Below are 26,791 nucleotides of genomic sequence, written 5' to 3'. Positions count from 1 at the left end.
GTGAGTGTACACACATGCGTGCACACACACAGACAAACACACATGTCACGGTTTCGGCCGAGGCTGCTCCTTCTCCTTGTTCGGGCAGGCTTCGGCGGTCGTCGTCTCCGGAGTACTAGCTGCCACCGTTCTATGTTTCGATGTTTGATTGGTTTTGTCTGTTTTGTTACACCTGTTCCTTGTTAGTGTTAATTATGCGTCCTATAAGTTCTCTTGGGTTTTGTCATGTGTTGTGTGGCATTGTTCGTGTCATTTTGGGATGCTAGTTCGTTTATTTCTCTCTGTGTTGTTTTGAAGAGAGTTCCGCACAGTGTGCGCCTTTTGTTTGTACTTTACCGGTGTGCGTAAAGTTTCGCTTGCCTGTCTGGTTGTATTTAGCCGTGTTTGGCTTGTTCCTTTTTGTCTTCACTAAAGACGTTAGTACGAAGCCTCTGTGTGTCCTGCGCTTGATTCCACACCACATCTACACTCAACCTTGACAGAATTACACACCTTTCACCATGGAATCAGCAGGAGCAGCTGCACCTACCGAGGTTATTGAGGAGTGCCTTCGTGGACAGGAGGACAGGATCAACCAGATCGGGCACGCTCTGGATAGAGTGATGAACACCCTCCATCGTTGGGAGACCAGCGGGGTACCCACGCCCCCACCTACCACACCATCACCATCGGTCAGTCCACCTGTCCAACTTCCGGAACCAGTGGGATTCGGCTCTCGCTCCCGAGGGCGTACGACGGCACCGCTGCCGGGTGTCAGGGTTTCCTGTTGCAAGTCGAACTCTACCTCGCCACCGTACACCCGGCGCCCTCGGGACACGAGAGCGTTTCCACCCTCATCTCCTGTCTCACCGGCAAGGCGTTGGAGTGGGCCAACGCCGAATGGAGGAGGATAGACGCCGCAACGATCACCTATGCGGAGTTCTCCCGCCGCTTCCGGGCAGTGTTCGACCATCCACCTGAGGAAGGCGGCGGGGAGCGTCTATTCTACCTCCGGCAGGGGATGAGGAGCGCTCAAGAGTTTGCCCTGGAGTTTCGGACTCTAGCGGCAGATGCAGGGGTGGAATGAGCGGGCCCTCATAGATCACTTCCGCTGCAGCCTCCGGGAGGACGTCCGTAGAGAGTTGGCGTGCAGGGACACCACTCTTACGTTTGACCAATTGGTTGACATGGCCATTCGGCTAGACACCCTGCTCGCCACCCGCGGTACGTCCTGGGTGGGGGGTCGCCCATTCCATCCTCCAGCACCTCCGAGCCGAGTCCCATGGAGCTCGGGGGTGCTGGCGCTAGAGAACGGAGGAGAAGGAGCCCGAGGGGGGCCGTCCCCTGCACCAACTGTGGCCGTAGAGGGCACACCGCGGCTAGGTGCTGGGGAGGGTCTCCTGGAGGACGAGACGGCAGGCCACACATTGGGGAGTCCTCCCAGGTGAGTAGGCGCCCCACTTACCCAGAGCTTTCTGTCGTGCACATAACCATACCTGTTTGTTTTTCACAGGTTGCACCTCGTTCCCAGCATAAGGCGCTAGTAGATTCAGGCGCAGCTGGGAATTTTGTAGATCGTAAATTTTGTATAGAGTTAGGGATCCCTCTCCTTCCGGTTAATAATCCCTTCCCTGTACATGCCCTAGATAGCCATCCGTTAGGATCCGGGTTGATTAGGGGAGGTCACAGTGCCACTTAGGATGGAGACGCAGGGGGGTCATGAGGAGACGATTCAGCTATATCTGATCGACTCTCCTGCATATCTGGTGGTGCTGGGGCTTCCCTGGTTGATTACTCATGATCCTACCATTTCGTGGCGAGAGAGAGCTCTTAAGGGGTGGTCTGCCCAGTGTGTGGGGCTATGTCTGGGTGTTTCCGTAGGGGCGACCTCGGTGGAGAATCCAAACCAAATGCCCGCAATGCACGTTCCCCCCGAGTATGAGGATTTAGCACTCGTGTTTAGCAAGGCGAGGGCGGCGCGATTGCCACCTCATAGACAGGGGGGTTGTGCGATAGACCTCCAGGCAGGAGCTACGCTCCCGCGGAGCCACGTGTATCCTTTGTCACAAGAGGAGAAGAGGGCAATGGAGACATACATTGCCGAGTCTCTGAGACAGGGATACATACGGCCCTCCACTTCCCTTGCGTCCTCGAGCTTCTTTTTTATGAAGAAAAAAGATGGAGGTTTGCACCCGTGTATTGATTACCGCAGTCTCAATCAGATTACTGTGAAATATAGTTATCCACTCCCTCTGATTGCGACTATGACGGAGTCATTACACGGGGCACGGTTCTTCACAAAATTGGACCTCAGGGAGCGCATACAACTTGGTGTGCATTAGAGAGGGCGATTAATGGAAGACAGCATTTAGTACTACCTCGGGTCATTACGAGTATCCGTCATGCCATACGGGTTAATGAATGCTCCATCAGTCTTCCAATCCTTTGTGGATGAGATTTTCCGGGACATGCAGGGGCAGGGAGTGGTCGTGTACATAGACGATATTCTGGTGTACAGTTCTACCCGAGCCGAGCATGTAGCCCTGGTGCGCCGAGTGTTGAGGAGGCTGTTGGAGCATGACCTGTATGTCAAGGCAGAGAAATGTCTGTTCTTCCAGGAGTCGGTCTCCTTTTTGGGTTATCAGTTGTCCACGTCAGGGGTGAAGATGGAGGTTGACCATGTGTCAGCCGTGCGTAATTGGCAAACCCCAACCACGGTTAAAGAGGTGCAGCAGTTCTTGGGCTTTGCGAATTACTACCGGAGGTTTATCCGGGGTTTTGGACAGGTGGCAGCTCCCATAACGTCCCAGGTCCGGTGCGCTTGCGGTGGTCAGCTGAGGCGAACAGGGCTTTTGGGAGACTGAAGGACCTGTTTACTTCGGCTCCGGTGCTGGCGCATCCGGATCCCGCTTTACCATTCCAAGTGGAGGTGGACGCGTCAGAAGCCGGTATCGGGGCCGTTCTCTCATAGCGGTCCGGCACACCACCTAAACTCCGCCCCTGTGCTTTTTACTCGAAAAAAGCTCCAGTCCGGCGGAGCGAAATTATGACGTAGGGGACAGGGAGTTGTTAGCCGTGGTACAGGCCCTAAAGGTGTGGAGGCATTGGCTTGAGGGGGCTCAACACCCTTTTCTCATTTTGACTGACCACCGTAACCTGGAATACATTCGGGCAGCTAGTAGACTAAATCCTCGCCAGGCTCGGTGGACTATGTTTCTAGCCCGGTTCGTGTTTAAGATCACTTACATCCCTGGGTCCCAGAACGGGAAGGCAGACGCCCTGTCTCGGCGGTATGACACAGAGGAGAGGTCCGTTGAGCCCACTCCCATACTACCGAAGTCTTGTCTGGTGGCACCGGTGGTGTGGGAGGTCGATATGGAGATCGAGTGGGCGTGCACGCACTGACCCTAGCCCTCCACAGTGTCCGGTGGGTCGGACGTACGTTCCGCTCGAGGTTCGGGATCGACTCATTTATTGGGCTCACACGTCACCCTCCTCTGGGCATCCAGGTATTGGCCGGACAGTGCACAGCCTTAGCACAAAGTACTGGTGGCCAACGTTAGCCAGGGATGTGAGGGTTTATGTCTCCTCCTGCTCGGTGTGTGCCCAGTGTAAGGCGCCCAGACACTTGCCCAGGGGTAAGTTACAACCCCTGCCCGTTCCACAACGACCCTGGTCTCACCTCTCGGTGGATTTTGTTACAGACCTTCCCCCCTCACAGGGGAATACCACCATCCTGGTCGTTGTGGATCGGTTCTCGAAGGCCTGTCGTCTCCTTCCCATGCCGGGTCTTCCTACTGCCCTACAGACCGCTGAGGCACTATTCACCCACGTCTTCCGGCATTACGGGGTACCCGAGGATATAGTGTCTGATCGAGGCCCCCAGTTTACCTCCAGAGTCTGGAGTGCGTTCATGGAGCGTTTGGGGGTTTCGGTGAGCCTTACCTCGGGTTACCACCCGGAGAGCAATGGGCAGGTCGAACGTGTAAACCAGGATGTGGGTAGGTTTCTGAGGTCGTATTGCCAGGGCCGGCCGGAGGAGTGGGCGAGGTATGTTCCCTGGGCCGAGATTGCACAGAACTCTCTACGCCACTCCTCCACTAAACTAACTCCTTTCCAGTGTGTGTTAGGGTACCAGCCGGCTCTGGCACCTTGGCATCAGAGCCAGCTCGAGGCCCCTGCGGTGGATGAGTGGGTGCGGCGCTCGGAGGAGACGTGGAACGCTGCACACGTCCATCTGCAGCGGGCCATCCGTCGACATAAGACGAGCGCCGATCTCCACCGCAGTGAGGGGCCGGTGTACACACCGGGAGATCGAGTCTGGCTCTCGACCAGAAACCTGCCCCCTCCGCCTGCCCTGCCGGGAAGCTGGGTCGGCGGTTTGTGGGGCCTTTTAAAGTCCTGAGGAGATTGAACGAGGTGTGTTACAGGTTACAACTGCCAATTGATTACAAGAATATTAACCCCTCGTTCCATGTGTCTCTCCTCAGGCCGGTGTTAGCTGGTCCACTCCAGGACTATGAGATAGAAGAGACTCCTCCGCCCCCGCTGGACATCGAGGGGGCTCCGGCGTACACTGTTCGGTCCATCCTGGATTCGAGACGCCGGATGGGGGGTCTCCAATAGCTCGTGGAGTGGGAGGGGTACGGCCCGGAGGAGCGGTGCTGGGTGCCGAGGAGGGACATCCTAGACCCGTCTCTTCTGACCGAGTTCCATCGTGGTCATCCCACGCGCCCCTGCTCCGCGTCTTCCTGGTCGTCCTCGAGGCCGGGAGTCGGCGCACGGCTGGAGCCAGCGCGTCAAGGGGGGTACTGTCATGGTTTCGGCCGAGGCTGCTCCTTCTCCTTGTTCGGGCAGGCTTCGGTGGTCGTCGTCTCCGGAGTACTAGCTGCCACCGTTCTATGTTTCGATGTTTGATTGGTTTTGTCTGTTTTGTTACACCTGTTCCTTGTTAGTGTTAATTATGCGTCCTATAAGTTCTCTTGGGTTTTGTCATGTGTTGTGTGGCATTGTTCGTGTCATTTTGGGATGCTAGTTCGTTTATTTCTCTCTGTGTTGTTTTGAAGAGAGTTCCGCACAGTGTGCGCCTTTCGTTTGTACTTTACCGGTGTGCGTAAAGTTTCGCTTGCCTGCCTGGTTGTATTTAGCCGTGTTTGGCTTGTTCCTTTTTGTCTTCACTAAAGACGTTAGTACGAAGCCTCTGTGTGTCCTGCACTTGATTCCACACCACATCTACACGTAACCTTGACAACACACAACACTTTTCTGTGGTAATTCAGTGCCTCCAGAGTCATTACATTAGCAGCTATCGCAGTGATTTTAATCCTCGCCTCAACTCACACGAGAGAGAGAGATAGAGAAGGGACATCATGCTGGCTCTGTCTTTAAGGGTTTTCACTTTGGGATTCTGTATGCTGTGTGAGGTTTGTGAGTGTGTGAGAGAGAGAGAGAGAGAGAGAGAGAGAGAGAGAGAGAGAGAGAGAGAGAGAGAGAGAGAGAGAGATGTGTGTTTATGTCTCTGTGTGTGTGTGTGTGTGTGTGTTTGTTTGTTTGTTTGTGTGTGTGTGAGAGAGAGAGAGACAGAGAGAAAGAGAGAGAAATGTGTGTGTATGTCTGTGAGTGTGTGTGTGTGTTTGCGTGTGTGTGTGTTTGTGTCTGTGTGTGTGTGTGTGTTTGTGTGTGTTTGTGTGTGTGTGTTTGTGTGTGTGTTTGTATGTCTGTGTGTCTGTGTGTGTGTGTTTGTGTTTGTATGTCTCTCTGTGTGTGTTTGTGTGTGTGTGTGTGTATTTCATGCTGAAATCCTCATATAAAACACCAATGGTATTCACCAAGTTGATGGTTTACTCTGAGTGTACAAAACATTAAGAACACCTTCCTAATATTGAGTTGCATTCCCCCTTTTGCCCTCAGAACAGCCTCATTCGTCGGGGAATGGACTCTACAAGGTGTCGAAAGCGTTCCACAGGGATGCTGGCCCTTCCCACAGTTGTGTCAAGTTGGCTGGATGTCCTTTGGGTGGTGGAACATTCTTGATACACACGGGAAACTGTTGAGTGTGAAAAACCCAGCAGCGTTGCAGTTCTTGACACAAACCTGTGCGCCTGGCACCTACAGTACTACCATACCCCGTTCAAAGGCACTTACATGTTTTGTCTTGCTCATTCACCCTCTGAATGGCACACATACACAATCCATGTATTAATTGTCTCAAGGCTTAAAAATCCTTATTTAACCTGTCTCCTCCCCTTCATCTACACTGATTTGAAGTGGATTTAACAAGTGAAATTAATAAGGGATCATAGCTTTCACCTGGATTCACCTGGTCAATCTATGTCATGGAAAGAGCAGGTGTTAATAATGTGTTTTCTCCCAAAATCATCTTATTTAATGATTTTATATATTGTACTTGTGATAATACCACACAGAGGGCCAGAGATAATTACAGACACCTGTGACAATCTGAAGTCCCCTAAAGGGCCAGTGAATGTATTGTGATAGATTACATAAAATCCTTGAAAGATACCAAAATTCTGGTAGTTTCCAGTTATATACCCTCCCTTTGCAACCCTAATCAGGCCCTTGCTACGGCTGTTAGCCAAATATTGTTCCGTTAACTAGAGGGTCTCTGGTTCAAGTCCCACTCTTGCTGATCCCAACTCAGTCGCTACATCACTATGATATAACACAGTGTTATATAATACACTGTGTAAACATACTGTTGCAGTCACTCACTCATATCTGATTATTATTATCATATTAGTCTTGATTGCGTGGCATCAGGGGCACACAGAGTACTCAACCGGGCAGCTATCCCCCTCATTCACCATCTCTCTGTGTGTGTGTGTGTGTGTGTGTGTGTGTGTGTGTGTGTGTGTGTGTGTGTGTGTGTGTGTGTGTGTGTGTGTGTGTGTGTGTGTGTGTGTGTGTGATAGGAAAATAACACTCAAGCCGTTCACCATGGAAACAGCTCATAACAAGCCAGTCTGCCAACAGAATAAATGTCAAGTTATGTACAGATGTAGGATACAAATTTGATCACTCTTTTGTTGCTGGGAATTTGTAGTGTATTTGAGGTTTAAAAAGCCTTCTAAAGTTTGTGATTTCCACTTTGAAATTTCAGACTTGATTTGCCCTGACCAAAAACGTATCAACCTCTAAAATAAAATGTCAATTAATTATAATCCACATAATAATTCACATTTCCTGTTGCTGCAGGTTTATTTTGCTGCTGTAGCAAACTGGATCAAATCAAATTATGTGTGTGTTTCTGTGTGTGTGTGTGTGTGTGTGTCTGTGTGTGTGTGTGTGAGTGAGTGAGTGAGTGGATCCTATCTCTACCATCCAAATTTCCTGCCAGTTGCTCCAGTTTTATCATGATGTGTTCCTGTAGTGTTTATTCCCCTTGTAGTGCTGATAAGCCTAAATGCAACCCTTAATAACCCCTTGACCCCTGACCCCTGACCTTGTCTCCTCACCTGTAGTTTCGGTAGCGTCCAGACTGCCAGCTAGCTGCTCCAGTAGTTGTGCTCTGGCTGCGTTCCTGCGATGTTTTTTCCCCTCATAGTGTTGTTGGGCCATAATAGGGTTGTTGAACCAGGCTCCACACAGACAGCAGTACTTCCCTGTCTCACCACTCCCACCGCCACTACCCACCACCACCACCGGGGGTGCTAGAGAGGAGGGCCATGGTAGGGCAGGTGGGGCAGAGGCAGGGGCAGGGGTGGAGTCGCTGGGCTGGGGAGTGGAGGGGGATGAGTCTGGGAGAGGGAGGGAAACGGGGCAGGAAGAAAGGGGAGGTAGGGAGGAAGTTATGAGGAAAAAAAGGTGGGTGATGGATAAGGTTGAGATTAAAGGGGAATGAATGAGATGAGAAGAGACAACAATAGTAATAGAAGGACAGAGGAAAAGATGGAGGAAAGGACAGAGGAAAGGACGGAGGAAAGGACGGAGGAAAGGACAGAGGAAAGGATGGAGGAAAGGATGGAGGAAAGGATGGAGGAAAGGACAGAGGAAAGGACGGAGGAAAAGATGGAGGAAAGGACGGAGGAAAGGACGGAGGAAAATATGGAGGAAAGGACGGAGGAAAGGACGGAGGAAAGGATGGAGGAACGGACAGAGGAAAGGACGGAGGAAAGGATGGAGGAAAGGTTGGAGGAAAGGATGGAGGAAAGGATGGAGGAAAAGGACAGAGGAAAGGACGGAGGAAAGGATGGAGGAAAGGACAGAGGAAAGGACGGAGGAAAGGACGGAGGAAAGGATGGAGGAAAGGATGGAGGAAAGGATGGAGGAAAGGATGGAGGAAAGGACGGAGGAAAGGATGGAGGAAAGGATGGAGGAAAGGGGCAAATAATAGCATATTAAAATCATCTCATATAAACACACAGAGGTGATTATAGACCATAAACATCAACCAATAATAATTGTTGTAATTATTATTGGTTGATGTTTATGGTCTATACCACTATCAAGATATTTTTTCCATGGCAAAAATGAAAACATGAAGCAGACCTAATTCTTTGGTCCTTTTGATATCTGCTGTATGTAAAATATTGTGTGCTATTTTACATTTTACATTTTAGTCATTTAGCAGACGCACTTATCCAGAGCGACTTACAGTTAGTGTGTGCTATAGCTTGGAAAATAAATAAATGTAACTCTGTATATGATGTTTGTTTCCAACATTATGACTGTTTTCCTAAAGAGTTTCAATCCGCCTCGTGTTTTGTTTCCTTGCCACAACACTATCGAGTATCGCTATACTGGTAACGTCCCGGACCTAGAGACATCCACATAAAAACACTAACGCAGTCTCGAGATTCACACGGACACACACACACGCACACACACACACAGAGCGATAAATTGCTCCAGGCCTGATCTATGGAGCCCAGATGAGGGTAAGAGAAAGGTCAACTGCACTCCTGAGTGCCATCCTACTCTCAGACTGTGGAGGCAATGTGTGTGTGTGTGTGTTTCGCTATATGTACAGTTTATGTGTAAATCACATGTCTGTCAGTGAATGACATAACAAGAAGAAAACTGCCAATGCACTTAACAAACTTCAAAAACTGCACCTTGTGTATGCTACTTTTACAATTCTCGACCGCATTACATTGAAGCCCGACTGAGTTTGAGAGCCGCGGTCTTTATTGACCCGGTATTGACCCATTTCTGGGTCCTGTTGAGTATGGCTGTAACAGACCATGAACATTAATCAATAAATATTGTTGCAATGAGTCCATTGGAAATTACATCCACAGTAAAACACTAACGTGGTCTCGAGAGTCACACACACACACACACACACACACACACACACACACATACATACAAAAACACCCGCACGCCCAGATGAGGGTAAGAGAAAGGTCAACTGCACTCCAGAGAGCCATCCTACTCTCAGACTCTGTGGAGGAAATATGTGTGTGTGTCCATTCACCAGACTTTTCCTCTCATCTTCCCATCTTCAGAAAAAGAAGCGGAAGTCTTTCAGGTGACCCTGTTAATACAATGGCAGCCTGGTTACCATGGAGACAGGCCTTTAATGGCCCTGGTGTGTGTGTGTGTGTGTGTGTGTGTGTGTGTGTGTGTGTGTGTGTGTGTGCGTGTGCGTGTGTGTGTGTGCGTGTGTGCGTGTGTGTGTGTGCGTGCTTACCTGGACGGATGTCGAATTTCGCAGTGGATCTTGAGCGACCTGGCTGGTGTGTGTGTGTGTGTGTGTCTGTGGCATGGAGCAATACAACAGGTCACTCAGGACTATCAGAGGCCAGACACACAGGGGAGTGTGTGTAAGTGTTTGTTTGCGTGTGAGGATGATTGCATGAGGGTGTGACGTGTGAGGGCATGCATTTGAAAGTGTGAGCTGTGTATGTGCATGTATGCATGTGAAGGTGTGTGTGTGTAAGTACGGGAGTGCATGCATTGACCGTGTATGTTTACAGAGAGCAGAGGGAGGGGTGTGTTAGGTCCATAGCCAAATACTGTAGTGTGAGAAAGCTATGATGCCAGATGGCTTGTCCAACTGTCTACTTCTACCATCTACACTGTGCTAGTGTCTCTACAGCTCTCCTCAGAAAATACCATTGCATTTTTCACTTCATATCTTCATCACATATTTCACATTTTAAGTTTTATATTTCATACAGTATACCACATCTGATGGCTCCGTAGGCTACATTATACAGTTGAAGTCGGAAGTTTACATACACTTAGGTTGGAGTCATTAAAACTTGTTTTTCAACCACTCCACAAATTACTTTGTTAGCAAACTATAGTTTTGTGCATGACACAAGTCATTTTTCCAACAATTGTTTACAGACAGATTATTTCACTTATAATTCACTGTATCACAATTCCAATGGGTCAGAAGTTTACATACACTAAGTTGACTGTGACTTTAAACAGCTTGGAAAATTCCAGAAAATGATGTCATGGCTTTAGAAGCTTCTGAGAGGCTAATTGACATCATTTGAGTCAATTGGAGGTGTACCTGTGGATGTATTTCAAGGCCTACCTTCATACTCAGTGCCTCTTTGCCTGACATCATGGGAAAATCAAAAGAAATCAGCCAAGACCTCAGAAAACAATTGCAGAACACAAGTCTGGTTCATCCTTGGGAGCAATTTCCAAACGCCTGAAGGTACAATGTTCATCTGTACAAACAATAGTACGCAAGTATCAACACCATGGGACCACGCAGCCGTCATACCGCTCAGGGAGGAGATGCGTTCTGTCTCCTAGAGATGAACATACTTTGATGCGAAAAGTGCAAATCAATCCCAGAACAACAGCAAAGGACCTTGTGAAGATGCTGGAGGAAACGGGTACAAAAGTATCTATATCCACAGTAAAACGAGTCCTATATCGACATAACCTGAAAGGCCGCTCAGCAAGGAAGAAGCCACTGCTCCAAATCCGCCATAAAAAAGCCAGACTACGGTTTGCAACCACATGGGGACAAAGATCGTACTTTTTGGAGAAATGTCCTCTGGTCTGATGAAACAAAAATAGAACTGTTTAGCCATAATGACCATCGTTATGTTTGGAGGAAAAAGGGTGTGGCTTGCAAGCCGAAGATCACCATCCCAACCGTGAAGTACGGGGGTGGCAGCATCATGCTGTGGGGGTGCTTTGCTGCAGGAAGGACTGGTGCACTTCACAAAATAGATGGCATCATGAGGAAGGAAAATTATGTGGATATATTGAAGCAACATCTCAAGACATCAGTCAGGAAGTTAAAGCTAGGTCGCAAATGGGTCTTCCAAATGGACAATGACCCAAAGCATACTTCCAAAGTTGTGGCGAAATGGCACAAAGTCAAGGTATTGGAGTGGCCATCACAAAGCCCTGACCTCAATCCTATAGAAAATCTGAGGGCAGAACTGAAAAAGCGTGTGCGAGCAAGGAGGCCTACAAACCTGACTCAGTTACACCAGCTCTGTCAGGAGGAATGGGCCAAAATTCACCCAATTTATTGTGGAAGGCTACCCGAAACGTTTGACCCAAGTTAAACAATTTAAAGGCAATGCTACGAAATACTAATTGAGTGTATGTAAACTTCTGACCCACTGGGAATGTGATGAAAGAAATGAAAGCTGAAATAAATCTTTCTCTCTACTATTATTCTGACATTTCACATTCTTAAAATAAAGTGGTGATCCTAACTGACCTAAGACAGTGAATTTTTACTAGGATGAAATGTCAGGAATTGTGAAAAACTGAGTTTAAATGTATTTGGCTAAGGTGTATGTAAACTTCCGACTTCAACTGTATATTAGGATATATTCTTGGGTGATCCATGTCTTGTTGAGCATATCATTCATAATTCGCTCTTAATCATTCTTTGTCTCTGTCTCTATTCAATATTCAATGAATGCTTTATTGGCATGAATGGGTGGTTGCAACATTTACCAAAGCAATGTATATGAAGTATTACACAAATATGTTTGAGCAACATGTCTTCTACAGTATCTCTGTCTTTGTGGTAGTCCTGGAAACCAAAGTGGTTTGCTACAGAACAGTGTGTGTGTATATGTGTCTGTCTGTGTGTCTCTCTATGTGTGTGTGTGTGTGTGTGTGTGTGTGTGTGTGTGTGTGTGTGTGTGTGTGTGTGTGTGTGTGTGTGTGTGCATAGAGATAGAGAGGAGTGTGTGTATGTGTTGGTAATGCCGTGAGCTCGTTAGTTAATCACACATTGGCTAAAAGGGGTCTCGTTCACATAGTTACAGTATCTAGGGCCGTCTCTCTGTACCTCTCACCACCTCCCACTCTACACACACACACACACTTTTTAATAAAACATTTACTGGCATGGACAAATAATGAATGACATTCAGGGATTTTGGTGGGAATTCAGGTATTGTATATGTTTTGCTTAGAATGCACTCATACATAACATTTGTTATTGTATCAGGTATTTGTTTTATATTTTGTGTTAAAATAAAGAAAAGGGTGTGCCTCATTTGCATAAATTCATAAATTAACATAAAGGGGTGGAACAGGGCTGCAACCACCAAACACTTGCTCCTTCTACCCTACCTGCACTCACACACCTGCGCTGTCTAGACTGCCTCATTATTTACTGTTGTTGTCACGTTCTGTTTCAATAAGTGTGTCAATAGCAGGATACCCTATGTGTAAAAATCAACACGCTTGGTTCTAGATTACACCTATCTAAACATACTTTACATTGTTTGCGAGATCAGACATAATATCACTATAATCTGAGTGTTCATTTTCAGAAGTTGCTTTCATTTCAGCACATTTAATTTGAAAACCTTTCAACTGTTAAATTATTAATTGTTTAATTCAACAAAAAATTATCATCAAAATAAAGTTATCTTTCTTATTTTTCTTGAGATGTACAGTACCAGTAAAAAGATTGGTTTTTCTTAATTTTTACTATTTTCTACAATGTAGAATAATAGTGAACATATCAAAACGATGAAATAACACATATGGAATCATGTAGTAACCAAAAAAGTGTTAAACAAATCAAAAATATATTTTATATTTGAGATTCTTCAAAGTAGCCACCCTGTGCCTTGATGACAGCTTTGCACAGTATTGGCATTCTCTCAACCAGCTTCATGAGGTAGTCACCAGAAATACATTTCAATTAACAGATGTGCCTTGTTAAAAGTTAATTTGTGAAATTTCTTTCCTTCTTAATGCGTTTGAGCCAATCAGTTGTGTTGTGACAAGGTAGGGGTGGTATACAGAAGATAGCCCTATTTGGTAAAAGTCCATATTATGGCAAGAACAGCTCAAATAAACAAAGAGAAATGACAGTCCATCATTACTTTAAGGTCAGTCAATCTGGAAAATTTCTAGAAATTTGAAAGTTTCTTCAAGTGCAGTCACAAAAACCATCAAGCGCTATGATGAAATTGGCTCTCATGAGGACCGCCACAGTAAAGGAAGACACAGAGTTACCTCTGCTGCAGAGGATAAGTTCATTAGAGTTACCAGCCTCAGAAATTGCAGCCCAAATAAATGCTTCACAGAGTTCAAGTAACAGACACATCTCAACATCAACTGTTTGGAGGAGACTGTGTGAATCAGGCCTTCATTGTCGAATTACTGCAAAGAAACCACTACTAAAGGACACCAATAAGAAGAAGAGACTTGCTTGTGCCAAGAAACACGAGCAATGGACATTAGACCGGTGGAAATCTGTCCTTTGGTCTGATGAGTCCAAATTTGAGATTTTTGTTTCCAACCGCCGTGTCTTTGTGAGACGCAGAGTAGGTAAACAGATGATGTCCGCATGTGTGGTTCCCACCGTGAAGCATGGAGGAGGAGGTGTTATGGTGTGGGGGTGCTTTGCTGGTGACACTGTCTGTGATTTATTTAGAATTCAAGGCACACTTAACCAGCATGGCTACCACAGCATTCTGCAGCGATACACCATTCCATCTGGTTTGCGCTTAGTGGGACTATCATTTGTTTTTCAACAGGACAATGACCCAACACACCTCCAGGCTGTGTAAGGGCTATTTGACCAAGAAGGAGAGTGATGGAGTGCTGCATCAGATGACCTGGCCTCCACAATCACCCTTCCTCAACCCAATTGAGATGGTTTGGGATGAGTTGGACCACAGAGTGAAGGAAAAACAGCCAACAAGTGCTCAGCATATGTGGGAACTCCTTCAAGACTGTTGGAAAAGCATTCCAGGTGAAGCTGGTTGAGAGAATGCCAAGAGTGTGCAAAGCTGTCATCAAGGCAAAGGGTGGCTACTTTGAAGAATCTAAAATGTAAAATATATTTTGATTTGATAACACTTTTTTGGTCACTACGTGATTAAATATGTGTTATTTCATAGTTTTGATGTCTTCACTATTATTCTACAATGTATAAAATAGTAAAAATAAAGAAAAACCCTTGAATGAGTAGGTGTGTCCAAACGTTTGACTGTACTGTAAGTGACTGGTACATTAACGCTCTTATAGCCTAACCCTAACCCTAACCCTAACCCTATGTATTCCATTAAGCCCATTTCAGCCAATACTGGGGTTTGTTTGACAGGTCATTACAAACATTTCCGCAGGTCGTAACGTTAACGGGGGAAAACGACAGGCACAAGCAAGAGTATGAAAGAGTCGCAGGAGTAAAATCAAAGTAATTAATCCAGCGAGATTTAATTGACAAGTACATTTTGCACCCCTCAAACACAGGAAATAAATGTCTGAAAAAGACAGATCCTCAGGTGGGCAGGGCATGCACATTGCTAATGTTTAGCGGAGATCTTCTGTGTATAAAGTGATGTGGAAGGGCAGAAAAGCATATAACGACACTGAGGACGTTGGTGAATAATGAACGTTGCAACTTCAGTAACAATGTTTTTGGCAAATTTTACGATTTAACGATGCTCCTACGAAGGTTCTAACGATTAACTTAAGATGCTTTTGGGCCCTGAGCAGGATGAGGAATAGTTTCCTGAAGCACCTCAAAGATAGAGAAAAAAACATTTGAGGGAGAGGTGTGAGAGAGAGAAAGAGAGAATTTGAAACTATAGAAGATGAAGAAAAATCTAATATTTATTGGGTGAAAAGCCAAAATGTGCAATATGTGTCTTCCTGCCACAACCTGAGGGACATCCAGTGAAAAGTGCAATGTAATGTCAATAATATTTCCCATTTTGGTTTTGTTTTGGCTTTCATACCATATCATGTGGCTTTTCAGTCATGTTGAGACTGGGCTTCTACTATCACTTTAATGTATTATTATTCTCATTAATATTGTTGTTGTAGTTGCTGTTAATAGTAATCACATTTCCACTCCTACTATTATTATTGATGCCTTATTGCTGTTGGTCCTGCCATTTTTTGTTATATGTATACTTTGACAATGTAAGTAATTTAACTTGCCATGTCAATAAAGTCGACTGAATTGAATTGAAAGTGAGAGAGAGAGCGAGAGATAGAGAGAGAGAGCGAGAGATAGAGAGAGAGAGAGACAGAGAGAGAGAGAGAGAGAGAGAGAGAGAGAGAGAGAGAGAGAGAGAGAGAGAGAGAGAGAGAGAGAGAGAGAGAGAGACCCAGGAAGATGGTAGGTGTATTTGAGAAGCGAGTACGAGAATGTGCTTGCCTGTATGTCTGTGTGTTTGTGTGTTTGTGATTTTGTCTGTGAGAGCAACAGTGGGGTTCGATGCGTTGACAGTTCAGAGGAACAGCGCATGCTGAGCAGCAACTTTGTTCTCCAAACTCCTTTTTTTCTATCACTCACCTTTTCCACTCTCTTTCTCTGTGTGTGTTCTGTGCACAGTGGAGTAAAAGGAAGTGCTTTTTACAGAGAGGGCTGGAGGGCCTGACAATGACAGGAGAGAGAGAGAGAGAGAGAGAGAGAGAGAGAGAGAGAGAGAGAGAGAGAGAGAGAGAGAGAGAGAGATGTGTGTGAGAGAGAGAGATAGGTGTGTGAGAGAGAGAGATAGGTGTGTGTGAGAGAGAGAGAGAGAGAGAGAGAGAGAGAGAGATGTGTGTGTGAGTGTGCTGAAGGTTACTTTTGATTCTAATCTCTCCTGATCTATCCTTCTATCCTCCACTTGTCTTCCTCTCTCTCTTTCATTCTTTCCTTCCTCCCAGGTCTGTCTGTCACTAAACCATGGCAACTTCCCTGAAAGCGCCTTCACCAAACTGACACTTTATATATATGTGTGTGTGTGTGTGTGTGTGTGTGCGTGTGAGCTAATCGAACTGACACTTTCCAAGAAGTAGAACAAAGTTATTTCAAAGTTAACCCAAACTTTCATTAACAGCCATTACTATATGCAATGATCGCTTACTTTTCTAGATTGTTTTGCCTATTGTAAATATCTGCCACTCCCTAGACACTGGTTTCCGTCTGGCTGCAAGTCAAATCCTAATGTTTTTACACCCTATTAATTACCATAGCTGTTAGTGAGGATGAGTGTGTGTGGTGTGTGTGTGTGTGTGTGTGTGTGTGTGTGTGTGTGTGTGTGTGTGACTGTGTATAAAATCAAATCAAATCAAATGTTATTGGTCGCATACACATGTTTAGCAGATGTTATTGCGGGTGTAGCGAAATGCTTGTGTTTCCAACAGTGCAGTAATATCTAACAATACAAAACAATACACACTAATTTAAAAGTAAAAAATTGAATTAAGAAATATATAAATGTTGTGGTCCTCTGTAGCTCAGCTGGTAGAGCACGGCGCTTGTAACGCCAAGGTAGTGGGTTCGATCCCCGGGACTACACAAAAATGTATGCACACATGACTGTAAGTTGCTTTGGATAAAAGTGCCTGCTAAATGGCATATTATTATTATAAATATTAGGATGAGCAATGTCGGAGTCCATTGCTCATCCTAAATGACTAAAATGTAAATGTAAATATATAGTATATGTGGATATAATATTATGTACAGCAATAGTTGAATAGGGTGGACTTGACCAGAATGCATCATTATACATATAAAGTGGGTAAAACAGTATGTAAACATTATTAAAGTGACCAGTGTTCCATGTCTATGTACATAGGGCAGCAGCCTTTGAGGTGCAGGGATGAGTAACTGGGTGGTAGCCGGCTAGTGACAGTGACTAAGTTCAGGGCAGGGTAATGGGTGGAGGCTGGCTAGTGATGGCTATTTAACAGTCTGATGGCATTGAGATAGAAGCTGTTTTTCAGTGTCACAGCTTTGATGCATCTGTACTGACCTCGCCTTCTGGATGATAGCGGGGTGAACAGGCCATAACTCGGGTGGTTGATGTCCTTGATGATCTTTTTGGCCTTCCTGTGACACCTGTCCGTGCTGTAGATGTCCTGAAGGGCAGGCAGTGTGCCCCCGGTGATGCGTTGAGCAGACCGCACCACCCTCTTTAGAGCCCTGCGGTTGCAGATGGTGCAGTTGCTGTACCAGGCGGTGATACAGCCCGACAGGATGCTCTCAATGGTGCATCTGTAAAATTTTGTGAGGGTCTTATGGGCCAAGCCAAATTTCTTCAGCCTCCTGAGGTTAAAGAGGCGCTGCTGCACCTTCTTCACCACACTGTCCGTGTGGGTGGACCATTTCAGACTCAGTGATGTGTACGCCGAGGAACTTGAAGCTTTTCACCTTCTCCACTGCGTCGATGTGGATGGGGGCATGTTCTCTCTGCCCTCTCCTGAAGTCCACGATCAGCTCCTCAGTTTTGTTGACGTTGAAGGAGAGGTTATTTTCCTGGCACCACTCCGCCAGGGCCCTCACCTCCTCCCTGTAGGCTGTCTCGTCATTGTTGGTAATCAGGCCTAACACTGTTGTGTTGTCTTCAAACTTGATGACGGTGTTGGAGGCGTGCCTGGCCACGCAGCCATGGGTAAACAGGGAGTGTTGGAGGGGGCTGGGCACACACCCCTGTGGGGCCCCCGTGTTGAGGATCAGCGTAGTGGAGGTGTTGATGCCTACCTTCATCGGCCCGTCAGGAAGTCCAGGACCCCGAGCTTAATGATGAACTTGGAGGGTAATATGGTGTTGAAGGCTGAACTGTAGTCAACAAACAGCATTCTTACATAGGTATTCCTCTTGTCCTGATGGGATAGGGCAGTGTGCAGTGTGATGGCAATTGCATCATCCGTGGATCTATTAGGGTGGTATGCGAATTGCAGTGGTATTTGGTATTTTATTAGGATCCCCATTAGCTGTTGCAAAAGCAGCAGCTACTCTTCCTGGGGTCCACACAAAACATGAAACATGACATAATACAGAACATTAATAGAGAAGAAAAGCTCAAGGACAGAACTACATATCAATACATACACACAAACTAGGTCAAATAGGGGAGAGGCGTTGTGCCGTGAGGTGTTGCTTTATCTGTTTTTTGAAACCAGGTTTGCTGTTTATTTGAACAATATGAGATGGAACGGAGTACTGTACGCTTTCTTGAATTTGTTCTGGATTTGGGGACTGTAACGTGTTGAAAATCCCAAATTGTTTGCATAGTCAACTTACACACAGATCTGACACACACATTTACACCACCAGACATGCCTGTGTGTAAATTGACTATGCAAACAATTTGCGATTTTCAACACATTAATGTTTCTTATAAAAAGAAGAAGTGATACAGTCAGTCTCTCCTCAACTCTTAGCCAAGAGAGACTGGCATGCATAGTATTCATATCAGCCCTCTGATTACAGTGAAGAGCAAGACGTGCAGCTCTGTTCTGGGCCAGCTGCAGCTTAACTAGGTCTTTCCTTGCAGCACATGACCATATGACTGGACAATAATCAAGATAAGATAAAAACTAGAGCCTGCAGGACTTGATTGTGTGGTGTCAAAAAAGCAGATAATCTCTTTATCACGGACAGACCTATCCCCATCTTTACAACCATTGAATCTATATGTTATGACCATGATAGTTTACAATCTAAGGCAACGCCAAGTAATTTAGTCTCCTCAACTTGTTCAACAGCCACACCATTCATTACCAGATTCAGCTGAGGTCTAGAACTTAGGGAATGATTTGTACCAAATACAATGCTCTTAGTTTTAGAGATGTTCAGGAGCAGTTTATTAGTGGCCACCCATTCCAAAACAGACTGCAACACTTTGTTAAGGGTTTCGGTGACTTCATTAGCTGTGGTTGCTGATGCGTATACGGTTGAATCATCAGCATACATGGACACATGCTTTGTTTAATGCCAGTGGCAGGTCATTGGTGGGTCTAGGGTGTTGGGTAAGGTCGAGTGATATGATCATTAACTAGCCTTTCAAAGCACTTCATGACATGACTTTATGACAGAAGTGAGTGCTACGGGGCGATAGTCATTTAGTTCAGTTACCTTCGCTTCTTGGGTACAGATAAATGGTGGACATCTTGAAGCAAGTGGGGACAGCAGACTGGGATAGGGAGAGATTGAATATGTCCATAAACACTCCAGCCAGCTGGTCTGCACATGCTCTGAGGACGCGGCTAGGGATGTCGTCTGGGCCGGCAGCCTTGCGAGAGTTAACACGCTTAAATGTCTTACTCACATCGGCCACGGAGAACGAGTGCGCGTGTATGACTGTGTGCTTGACCTTGGTGGTTAGCGGGGATTATGTTGGCTTGTTAGGAGCAAAATGGAATCCAATAGAAGTATTGAACAGTTTGGGGTTGAGGGCTGGTTTCTAATATGAGCTATGGATGGGCCGAATGAACTGAACACACGCACACACCCACACAAACACACATGAACACACGCGCTCCGCCCCACGCACGTACACACACACACACAGACACGCACGCACCCACTGTCTAGAAAAGCTGTCTGATAGTGACTTTGAATTAGTGGAGAATACTGCTTAGGTAAACCTATTATCAATCAATGTCTATGTTGAATCAGTCAGTAAATTAAGCCCTAAATTTACATTATGGGCGATTCAATGCGAGGATAGCCCAAAAATATGTTAGACTTTAAAAAAAAAACTTTTGTATCAAATCAAGTTGAAAGTGGCCATTTTAGGCCCTTTTTAGCAGCCAGGTCACACTAGATCAACTTCAGTATACAATGTCTGTCCAGGTCCTCAAGTCGTCAGATGATGCCTTCAATCCCCTGTTCACTAGGGGCAACATGAGTGCCTATTATCATCTAAGAGGCTCACGGCTTGCTAGGGCGTTATGGCTCCCAGGATCGCAGGTTCAATCCCAGTGCTAAGCACTCAATTAAATGTTTGCTGTTTTAACCCTATCCCAAACACATTTTCCAGTAATATTCTTATCATGTAACTGAATGTATCTAGAGTATTTTCAGATTTCGTTATCAACAATTGCGGTGAAAAGGACACCAGAAACAAAATTGTAGACCCGCACCAGGCTGGGAAGACTGAATCTGCAATAGGTAAGCAGCTTGGTTTGAAGAAATCAACTGTGGGAGCAATTATTAGGAAATGGAAGACATACAAGACCACTGATAATCTCCCTCGATCCGGGGCTCCACGCAAGATCTCACCCCGTAGGGGTCAAAATGATCACAAGAACGGTGAGCAAAAATCCCAGAACCACACGGGGGGACCTATGTGAATGACCTGCAGAGAGCTGGGACCAAAGTAACAAAGCCTACCATCAGTAACACACCACGCCGCCAGGGACTCAAATCCTGCAGTGCAGGACGTGTCCGCCTGCTTAAGCCAGTAAATGTCCAGGCCTGTCTGAAGTTTGCTAGAGTGCATTTGGATGATCCAGAAGAGGATTGGGAGAATGTCATATGGTCAGATGAAACCAAAATAGAACTGTTTTGGTAAAAACTCAACTCGTCGTGTTTGGAGGACAAAGAATGCTGAGTTGCATCCAAAGAACACCATACCTACTGTGAAGCATGGGGGGTGGAAACATCATGCTTTTGGGCTGTTTTTCTGCAAAGGGACCAGGACGACTGATCCGTGTAAAGGAACGAATGAATGGGGCCATGTATCGTGAGATTTTGAGTGAAAACCTCCTTCCATCAGCAAGGGCATTGAAGATGAAACGTGGCTGGGTCTTTCAGCATGACAATGATCCCAAACACACCGCCCGGGCAATGAAGGAGTGGCTTCGTAAGAAGCATTTCAAGGTCCTGGAGTGGCCTAGCCAGTCTCCTGATCTCAACCCCATAGAAAATCTTTGGAGGGGAGTTGAAAGTCTGTGTTGCCCAGCGACAGCCCCAAAACATCACTGCTCTAGAGGAGATCTGCATGGAGGAATGGGCCAAAATACCAGCAACAGTGTGTGAAAACCTTGTGAAGACTTACAGAAAACGTTTGACCTGTGTCATTGCCAACAAAGGGTATATAACAAAGTATTGAGAAACTTTTGTTATTGACCAAATACTTATTTTCCACCATAATTTGCAAATAAATTCATTAAAAATCCTACAATGTGATTTTCTGGATTTTTTTCCCTCATTTTGTCTGTCATAGTTGACGTGTACCTATGATGAAAATTACAGGCCTCTCTCATCTTTTTAAGTGGGAGAACTTGCACAATTGGTGGCTGACTAAATACTTTTTTTCCCCACTGTACATGCCTCCTGTATGATCCGAGAAACGTACATGATACAGACAACATATTGGTTTCATTAGACTACATATAGTGTGCTATAACATGTGGAGTGTGTCTAGATTGTAGGCCTAAAATGTCCACTTTCATCATGACTTTATAAGAAATAGTTTGTGATACAAATGTAAAAAGCATGTCAAACATCCTTTGTCCCAATTAAGTTTCTTTGTGAGAATTGCCAGAACAATTTGAGATACCAAAAATATTGTTGGGCTATACTGGCATGCAATCACCCGTATACTGTATACTGTAGCAAACACACATTTGGTATTTTAATGGGTTCAAGCAGCAAAGCTGGGTAAAACCCTATTGTATATGTTGTCATTCATTATTCTGGTTCTCTGTGGTTTTAATGAAAAATGCTAATTCCTGTGTAAGGTCTAGGACGGTGCAACTTGGCATGGTGGTAAAGGCCCATGGGCCACACCCTCTCATGCAATGCAATGCCAATTGGCCAGACTTTGAAAGGTCTCACCACCCCTCACCCCGTTTGACCTAGATTCATGAAATTAGGTACATAGGTCTCCTCACAAGGCACAAATTTGGTGACATGTTTATATCTCTTGATCTGTTTGATTTGAAATGTGGCACACATGCTCTGGGATGTGAGTCTAGCCAACCTGTAGAGTATGGTTCAGTTTGGCCGCATGGTGGTGCTGTTTAACAGAGAGAAAGAAAATCATACAAGCTTATTGGCTTGTAGCGGCCATGTTGTTTGAGCTAGACTCTTGGGAAATATTGTTTAATAGACGTTTAAAGTACTCAACATCATTAAAAATTGTCCAAAATACATCAAACGCATATTGCATGGTTTGATTTTGAGTTCTGATATTTGGCAAGCGTGGTAAAGAGTACAGAATTAGCTCATCTTAGGGTGTTGTGTCCAATTTGTCCTGATGGTGGCACTGTGGGGCCATAGCTTGAACCCCGCAATGGCTGCTTGCAGCTATATTTCAATCTGTCTTTATTTTTTTCTAGCAATGAATTTGCTACTGCTACTGATGTTTGAAGAGGATTTACTTCCAATGCTCATGCTACATTGTTTCACCTTCCTCAGTTGTATGATTGTAAGCCACTCTGGATAAGAGTGTCTATTGAATGATTGAAATATAATTACGGAATATAAATAAATGCAAAACATTAAGAACAGCTGCTATTTCCATGACACAGACTGACCAGGTGAAAGCTTTGATCCCTTAATGATGTCACTTGTTAAATCAACTTCAATCAGTGTAGATGAAGGGGAGGAGACAGGTTAAATAAGGATTTTTAAGCCTAGAGACAATTGAGACTTGGATTGTGCATGTGTGCCATTTAGAGGGTGAATGGGCAGGAAAAAAGATTTAAGTGCCTTTGAACGGGGTATGGTAGTAGCTACCAGGCACATCGGTTTGTGTCAAGAACTGCAACGCTGCTGGGTTTTTCACACTCAACAGTTTCCCGTGTGTATCAAGAATGGTCCGCCACCCAAAGAACATCCAGCCAACTTGACACAACTGTGGGAAGCATCGGAGTCAACATGGGCCAGCATCCCTGTCGAATGCTTTCGACACCTTGTAGAGTCCATGCTCTGACGAATTGTAGCTGCTCTGAGGGCAAAACAGTTCTGAACTGGTTCCAACCCCCCAAGATTCCTTTCTTTCTTTTTAAACCTCTGAAATATACATTTGTTTTACATTTAGCTCAACATTAAATTACTTCACCAATCAATGCATATAGAGTAGCTTGCTGTGGAGTGGGCAAGTGATTTAATCTGTATAGGAAAGTTGTTAAGAGCAAATTGTATTTTGCCGTAACAGCATGGTTTAATCATAATGAAAGACGCGAGAAGCAACTGACATTTTTAGGTTGAGGAAAGAGTGAGAGAGGATGGAGGAAGCTTGCCTTGAAGAGCTGGGCATCTTGTTATGACATGCATTATCTGAATAAGGCCCACAGAATTATACCAAACGGAGGAGCGGCTTCAATGGAGGAACTTTGAATGTCTTTGAACTTCTGAGTTGGTTTAATGTCGGAACAGAGCAAACATTAGCTAGCTAGCAAGCTTGTGTGTCCAGAGGCACTAGAATTAAAAACACGTCTTACCTTTTTGTAGTTAATAAACGTGATAGCTATAGTATCCTTAACTAGCATTGAAAAAGTCATTTCATTCTTCTCTAATTAAACGTCTCTCCCTAATTTCTGAATTACGCTGGTAACGTCATCAGTAGGCTACAGTAACCTATACTTCAAAGGGGAGGGGCAGGTAGCGTACACACTCATGCACAACCACTGGCAAAGATTTCCAGCTTGCAGGCAGACGCTGGAATACGTTTTTGAGTGACAGAGTGAGGGCTTTGCATAGGCGCTTTGCTGCGTTTTTTTGTGGGAAGAAAATGTCCGGAATGTAAATTTACTTTGTTAACCGGTTCCCATGCTTTTAAAATAACGGTTCTGTTCCGGAACAGTATAGATCACTTTCATTTTCGGTTCGGGTTCTGTTTCTCAAATAATTTAGTTATTTCCCCATTTTCTGTTCTGTTCCCTGAACCGGTTCCAACCCTTGGTCCCTAATGGCACCCTATTTCCTATATAGGCCTATGAGCCCTGGTCAAAAGTAGTGCACTATATAGGGAATAGGGTGCCATTTGGGAATCAACCATAGTCTCATGAGACTGAGTTGAACACACAGCTGTTTCAGGATTAAACAGTGTTGAGAGGGTCTGTCCACTATGTGGTCCAATATGGCCCAGCCCAGCTCTGGCCTGGCAGAGGGTTACCCTATGGCTACTGTCCAGGCCCAGGTTTTTGTGAGAGCGAGTGTTTTAAAGATCCATCATTCCTTTGTGTCTGTGTCACAGGAAGTTGGTGGCACCTTAATTGTGGAGGACGGGCTCGTGGTAATGGCTGGAGTGGAATGGTATCAAATACATCAAACACAAGATTTCCATTAGGCTTGGGCGGTATACCGTATATACCCCTCAAACTCAACTCTGGACATCAAAGCCAGTTCCACTGTGTTTTTTCATTGTTGCCCTCTAATCAGGGAGTGATTTAGACCTGGGACACCAGGTTGGTGCAATTAACTATCAGGTAAAACTAAAAAACTGCAGGCTCCGGACCTCGTAGGGTAAGAGTTGAATACCCCTGGTATACAGTATACCGTATAGCGGGGTATTTGGAAAAAGCCAAGGGATGGTTTTTCAATACCCTCAATACGTCAATTATTTCTTAGAAGTTTTTCAATAAATGTGAATATTTGTAGACACTTTTTAAGTTAATACCTGCAGTCAACTTGTGCAATATGTTAGGCGAAAGCGGGAGCTTGTGAGTCCATAGCGTTCTATATTGGCGAGCCTCTGTTGTGTGGCGCACATGAGGTGATGAAGTTACACTTGTATGCAATTCACTACTAAATGTTTGCCTTCAGATCTCTTATAATGGCTTTCTGCCAGAGGTCAAAGAGCTCTGTTATTTTAGTTATTTTTAGTCCTCCGTTCTCCTCCCCTCTGCTCCATGTACACATGCTGATCTTCCTTCAGAAAAGCATGTGTCACAACATTGTTCATTTGCACAATTCTCCCTTTCACTTTTGCCTGTAAATGTCCACACTCACCAAAAATGACATTCGGTAGCTGCTAGCTATGCTTCTATAACTTTATCAGCTGGATTTGCCTGTCTTTGCAATGAGTTTATGTTCGTTTTTGCTCGTTAGCATTTAGTTAACAGCGTCAGTATGATTTCGCAATTATTTGTGAAAATGTTGTTCGCATTATGGTAATAGAGGCCCAACTGGCTTTTTTTTGCATTTTTATCACCCCCCTTGTATGCTATGCTGGAAATACCGTAAATCCCGAAGTGGCATAACGGTATGGATACTGCCTAAGCCTAGTTTCCATGTGTGGTGTGGTGTGGGAGAGAGAAAGCGAGAGAGTGAAAGACAGAAAGAAAGCGAGAGAAAGTGAGAGAGAAAGCATGAGTGAAAGCGAAAGAGAGCAAAAGTGAAATAGAGTGAAAGTGAAAGAGAGAGAGAAAAGGATTGTAGTTGAAAGGCTGCCCAAGCTGTTGGGCATGGAGAGTGAACAATGCTGTTTCCCCATGGGTATTGGGGATTAAAGCTTTCCTCAGCCGATAGATTGTATGTCATGCTATCATATGGATGTTGTTGCAAAGTTGCATGCATATGTGAATAGCAAGGACAAACCTTAAACCATCCAGAGAACAGTGTACAACAGTATATTGTACCCTACAGCACTCTGTTATTCTGGCACATAGGTAGACAAATGGGCAAGTTCCAGTAAAGCTGTTGGCTGTGTCATTTAGGACCTTGGTCTGATGTATGTGTCAACTGGCATGGATTGTGTTTCGTACGCATACAAATACACACACACACACACACACATGCACACACATACACACACACACACACACACACACACACTTCGTTCAGGGATATATGAAAGCTGTTGTTTTATCACATAGAAAACCATGCTGAGGATGTGTGTCCAGGGAAGAGGTCACTTAACGTCGTTATCACTTAACGTCGTTACATAAATCCACACACACACACTAAAAGGCATTGTGACATAAATCCACTAGCAGACGGCAGCGGTTTTATAGCAGCCTTATCGATTCAGTAGTAGTTGGTTTGGGGTCAACAGTTCAATCAGTCTATGTGTGTGTGTGTGTGTGTGTGTGTGTGTGTGTGTGTGTGTGTGTGTGGGGTGGGGGGTGCAAGCTTGTTTGACTGTGTCTGGTGTGTGTATGAGTTTGTGTGAGTGTATGGGGCACCAGGTAGCCTAGCGGTTAAGAGCATTGGGCCAGCAACTGAAAGGTTGCTTGTCCGAATCCCTGAGCTGACTAGGTGAAAAGTTGGTTGATGTGCCCTTGAGCAAGGCACTTACATTTACATTTTTGTCATTTAGCAAATGCTCTTATCCAGAGCGACTTACAGTTAGTGCATTCATCTTAAGATAGCTAGGTGGGACAACCACATATCACAGCCATAGTAAGTAAACATTTTCCTTAATAAAGTAGCTATCAGCAAAGTAAGCGTCTGGTCAAGAGCGTCTGCTAAATGACTAAAATGTAAAATGTGTGCGCAAACGTGTGTGTTACCTGTGGTGGTAGGGCTGTTGGTAGCAGTAGGTAAGCTGGGTGTTTCTCCCAGTACCAGTCGTACTCTCTTGGCGTGTGTCTTGCCCTGGTAGTGAGACTGGGCCACGATGGCCGACGTGAAGAACATATTACATAACGTACAGCACTTATTGCTGTCCACCTCTGTCTCTGCACTGTCCTGAAGGGAGGAGAAGCGAAA

At 45.2% G+C, this 26,791-nt stretch overlaps 1 protein-coding gene across 1 annotated transcript in view; it reads right to left on the bottom strand.

The window, feature by feature from the left end:
* The window catches only part of LOC121547082 (zinc finger matrin-type protein 4-like), a 116,592-nt gene that overhangs the window by 31,172 nt on the left and 58,629 nt on the right, over positions 1-26,791 (bottom strand). Inside the window, exons 4-5 of the mRNA XM_041858183.2 lie at positions 26,593-26,770; positions 7,455-7,736 (exon numbers count right to left, since the gene is read on the bottom strand). Coding sequence (XP_041714117.1) covers positions 7,455-7,736; positions 26,593-26,770 — 460 coding nt within the window. The remainder of the gene's footprint in view (positions 1-7,454; positions 7,737-26,592; positions 26,771-26,791) is intronic.

This window comes from Coregonus clupeaformis, chromosome 31 (genome assembly GCF_020615455.1).
Source record: "Coregonus clupeaformis isolate EN_2021a chromosome 31, ASM2061545v1, whole genome shotgun sequence".
Classification (NCBI taxonomy): domain Eukaryota; kingdom Metazoa; phylum Chordata; class Actinopteri; order Salmoniformes; family Salmonidae; genus Coregonus; species Coregonus clupeaformis.
Note: the sequence above shows the minus strand (reverse complement) of the source record. Positions and strands in the feature narration are given on the sequence as shown.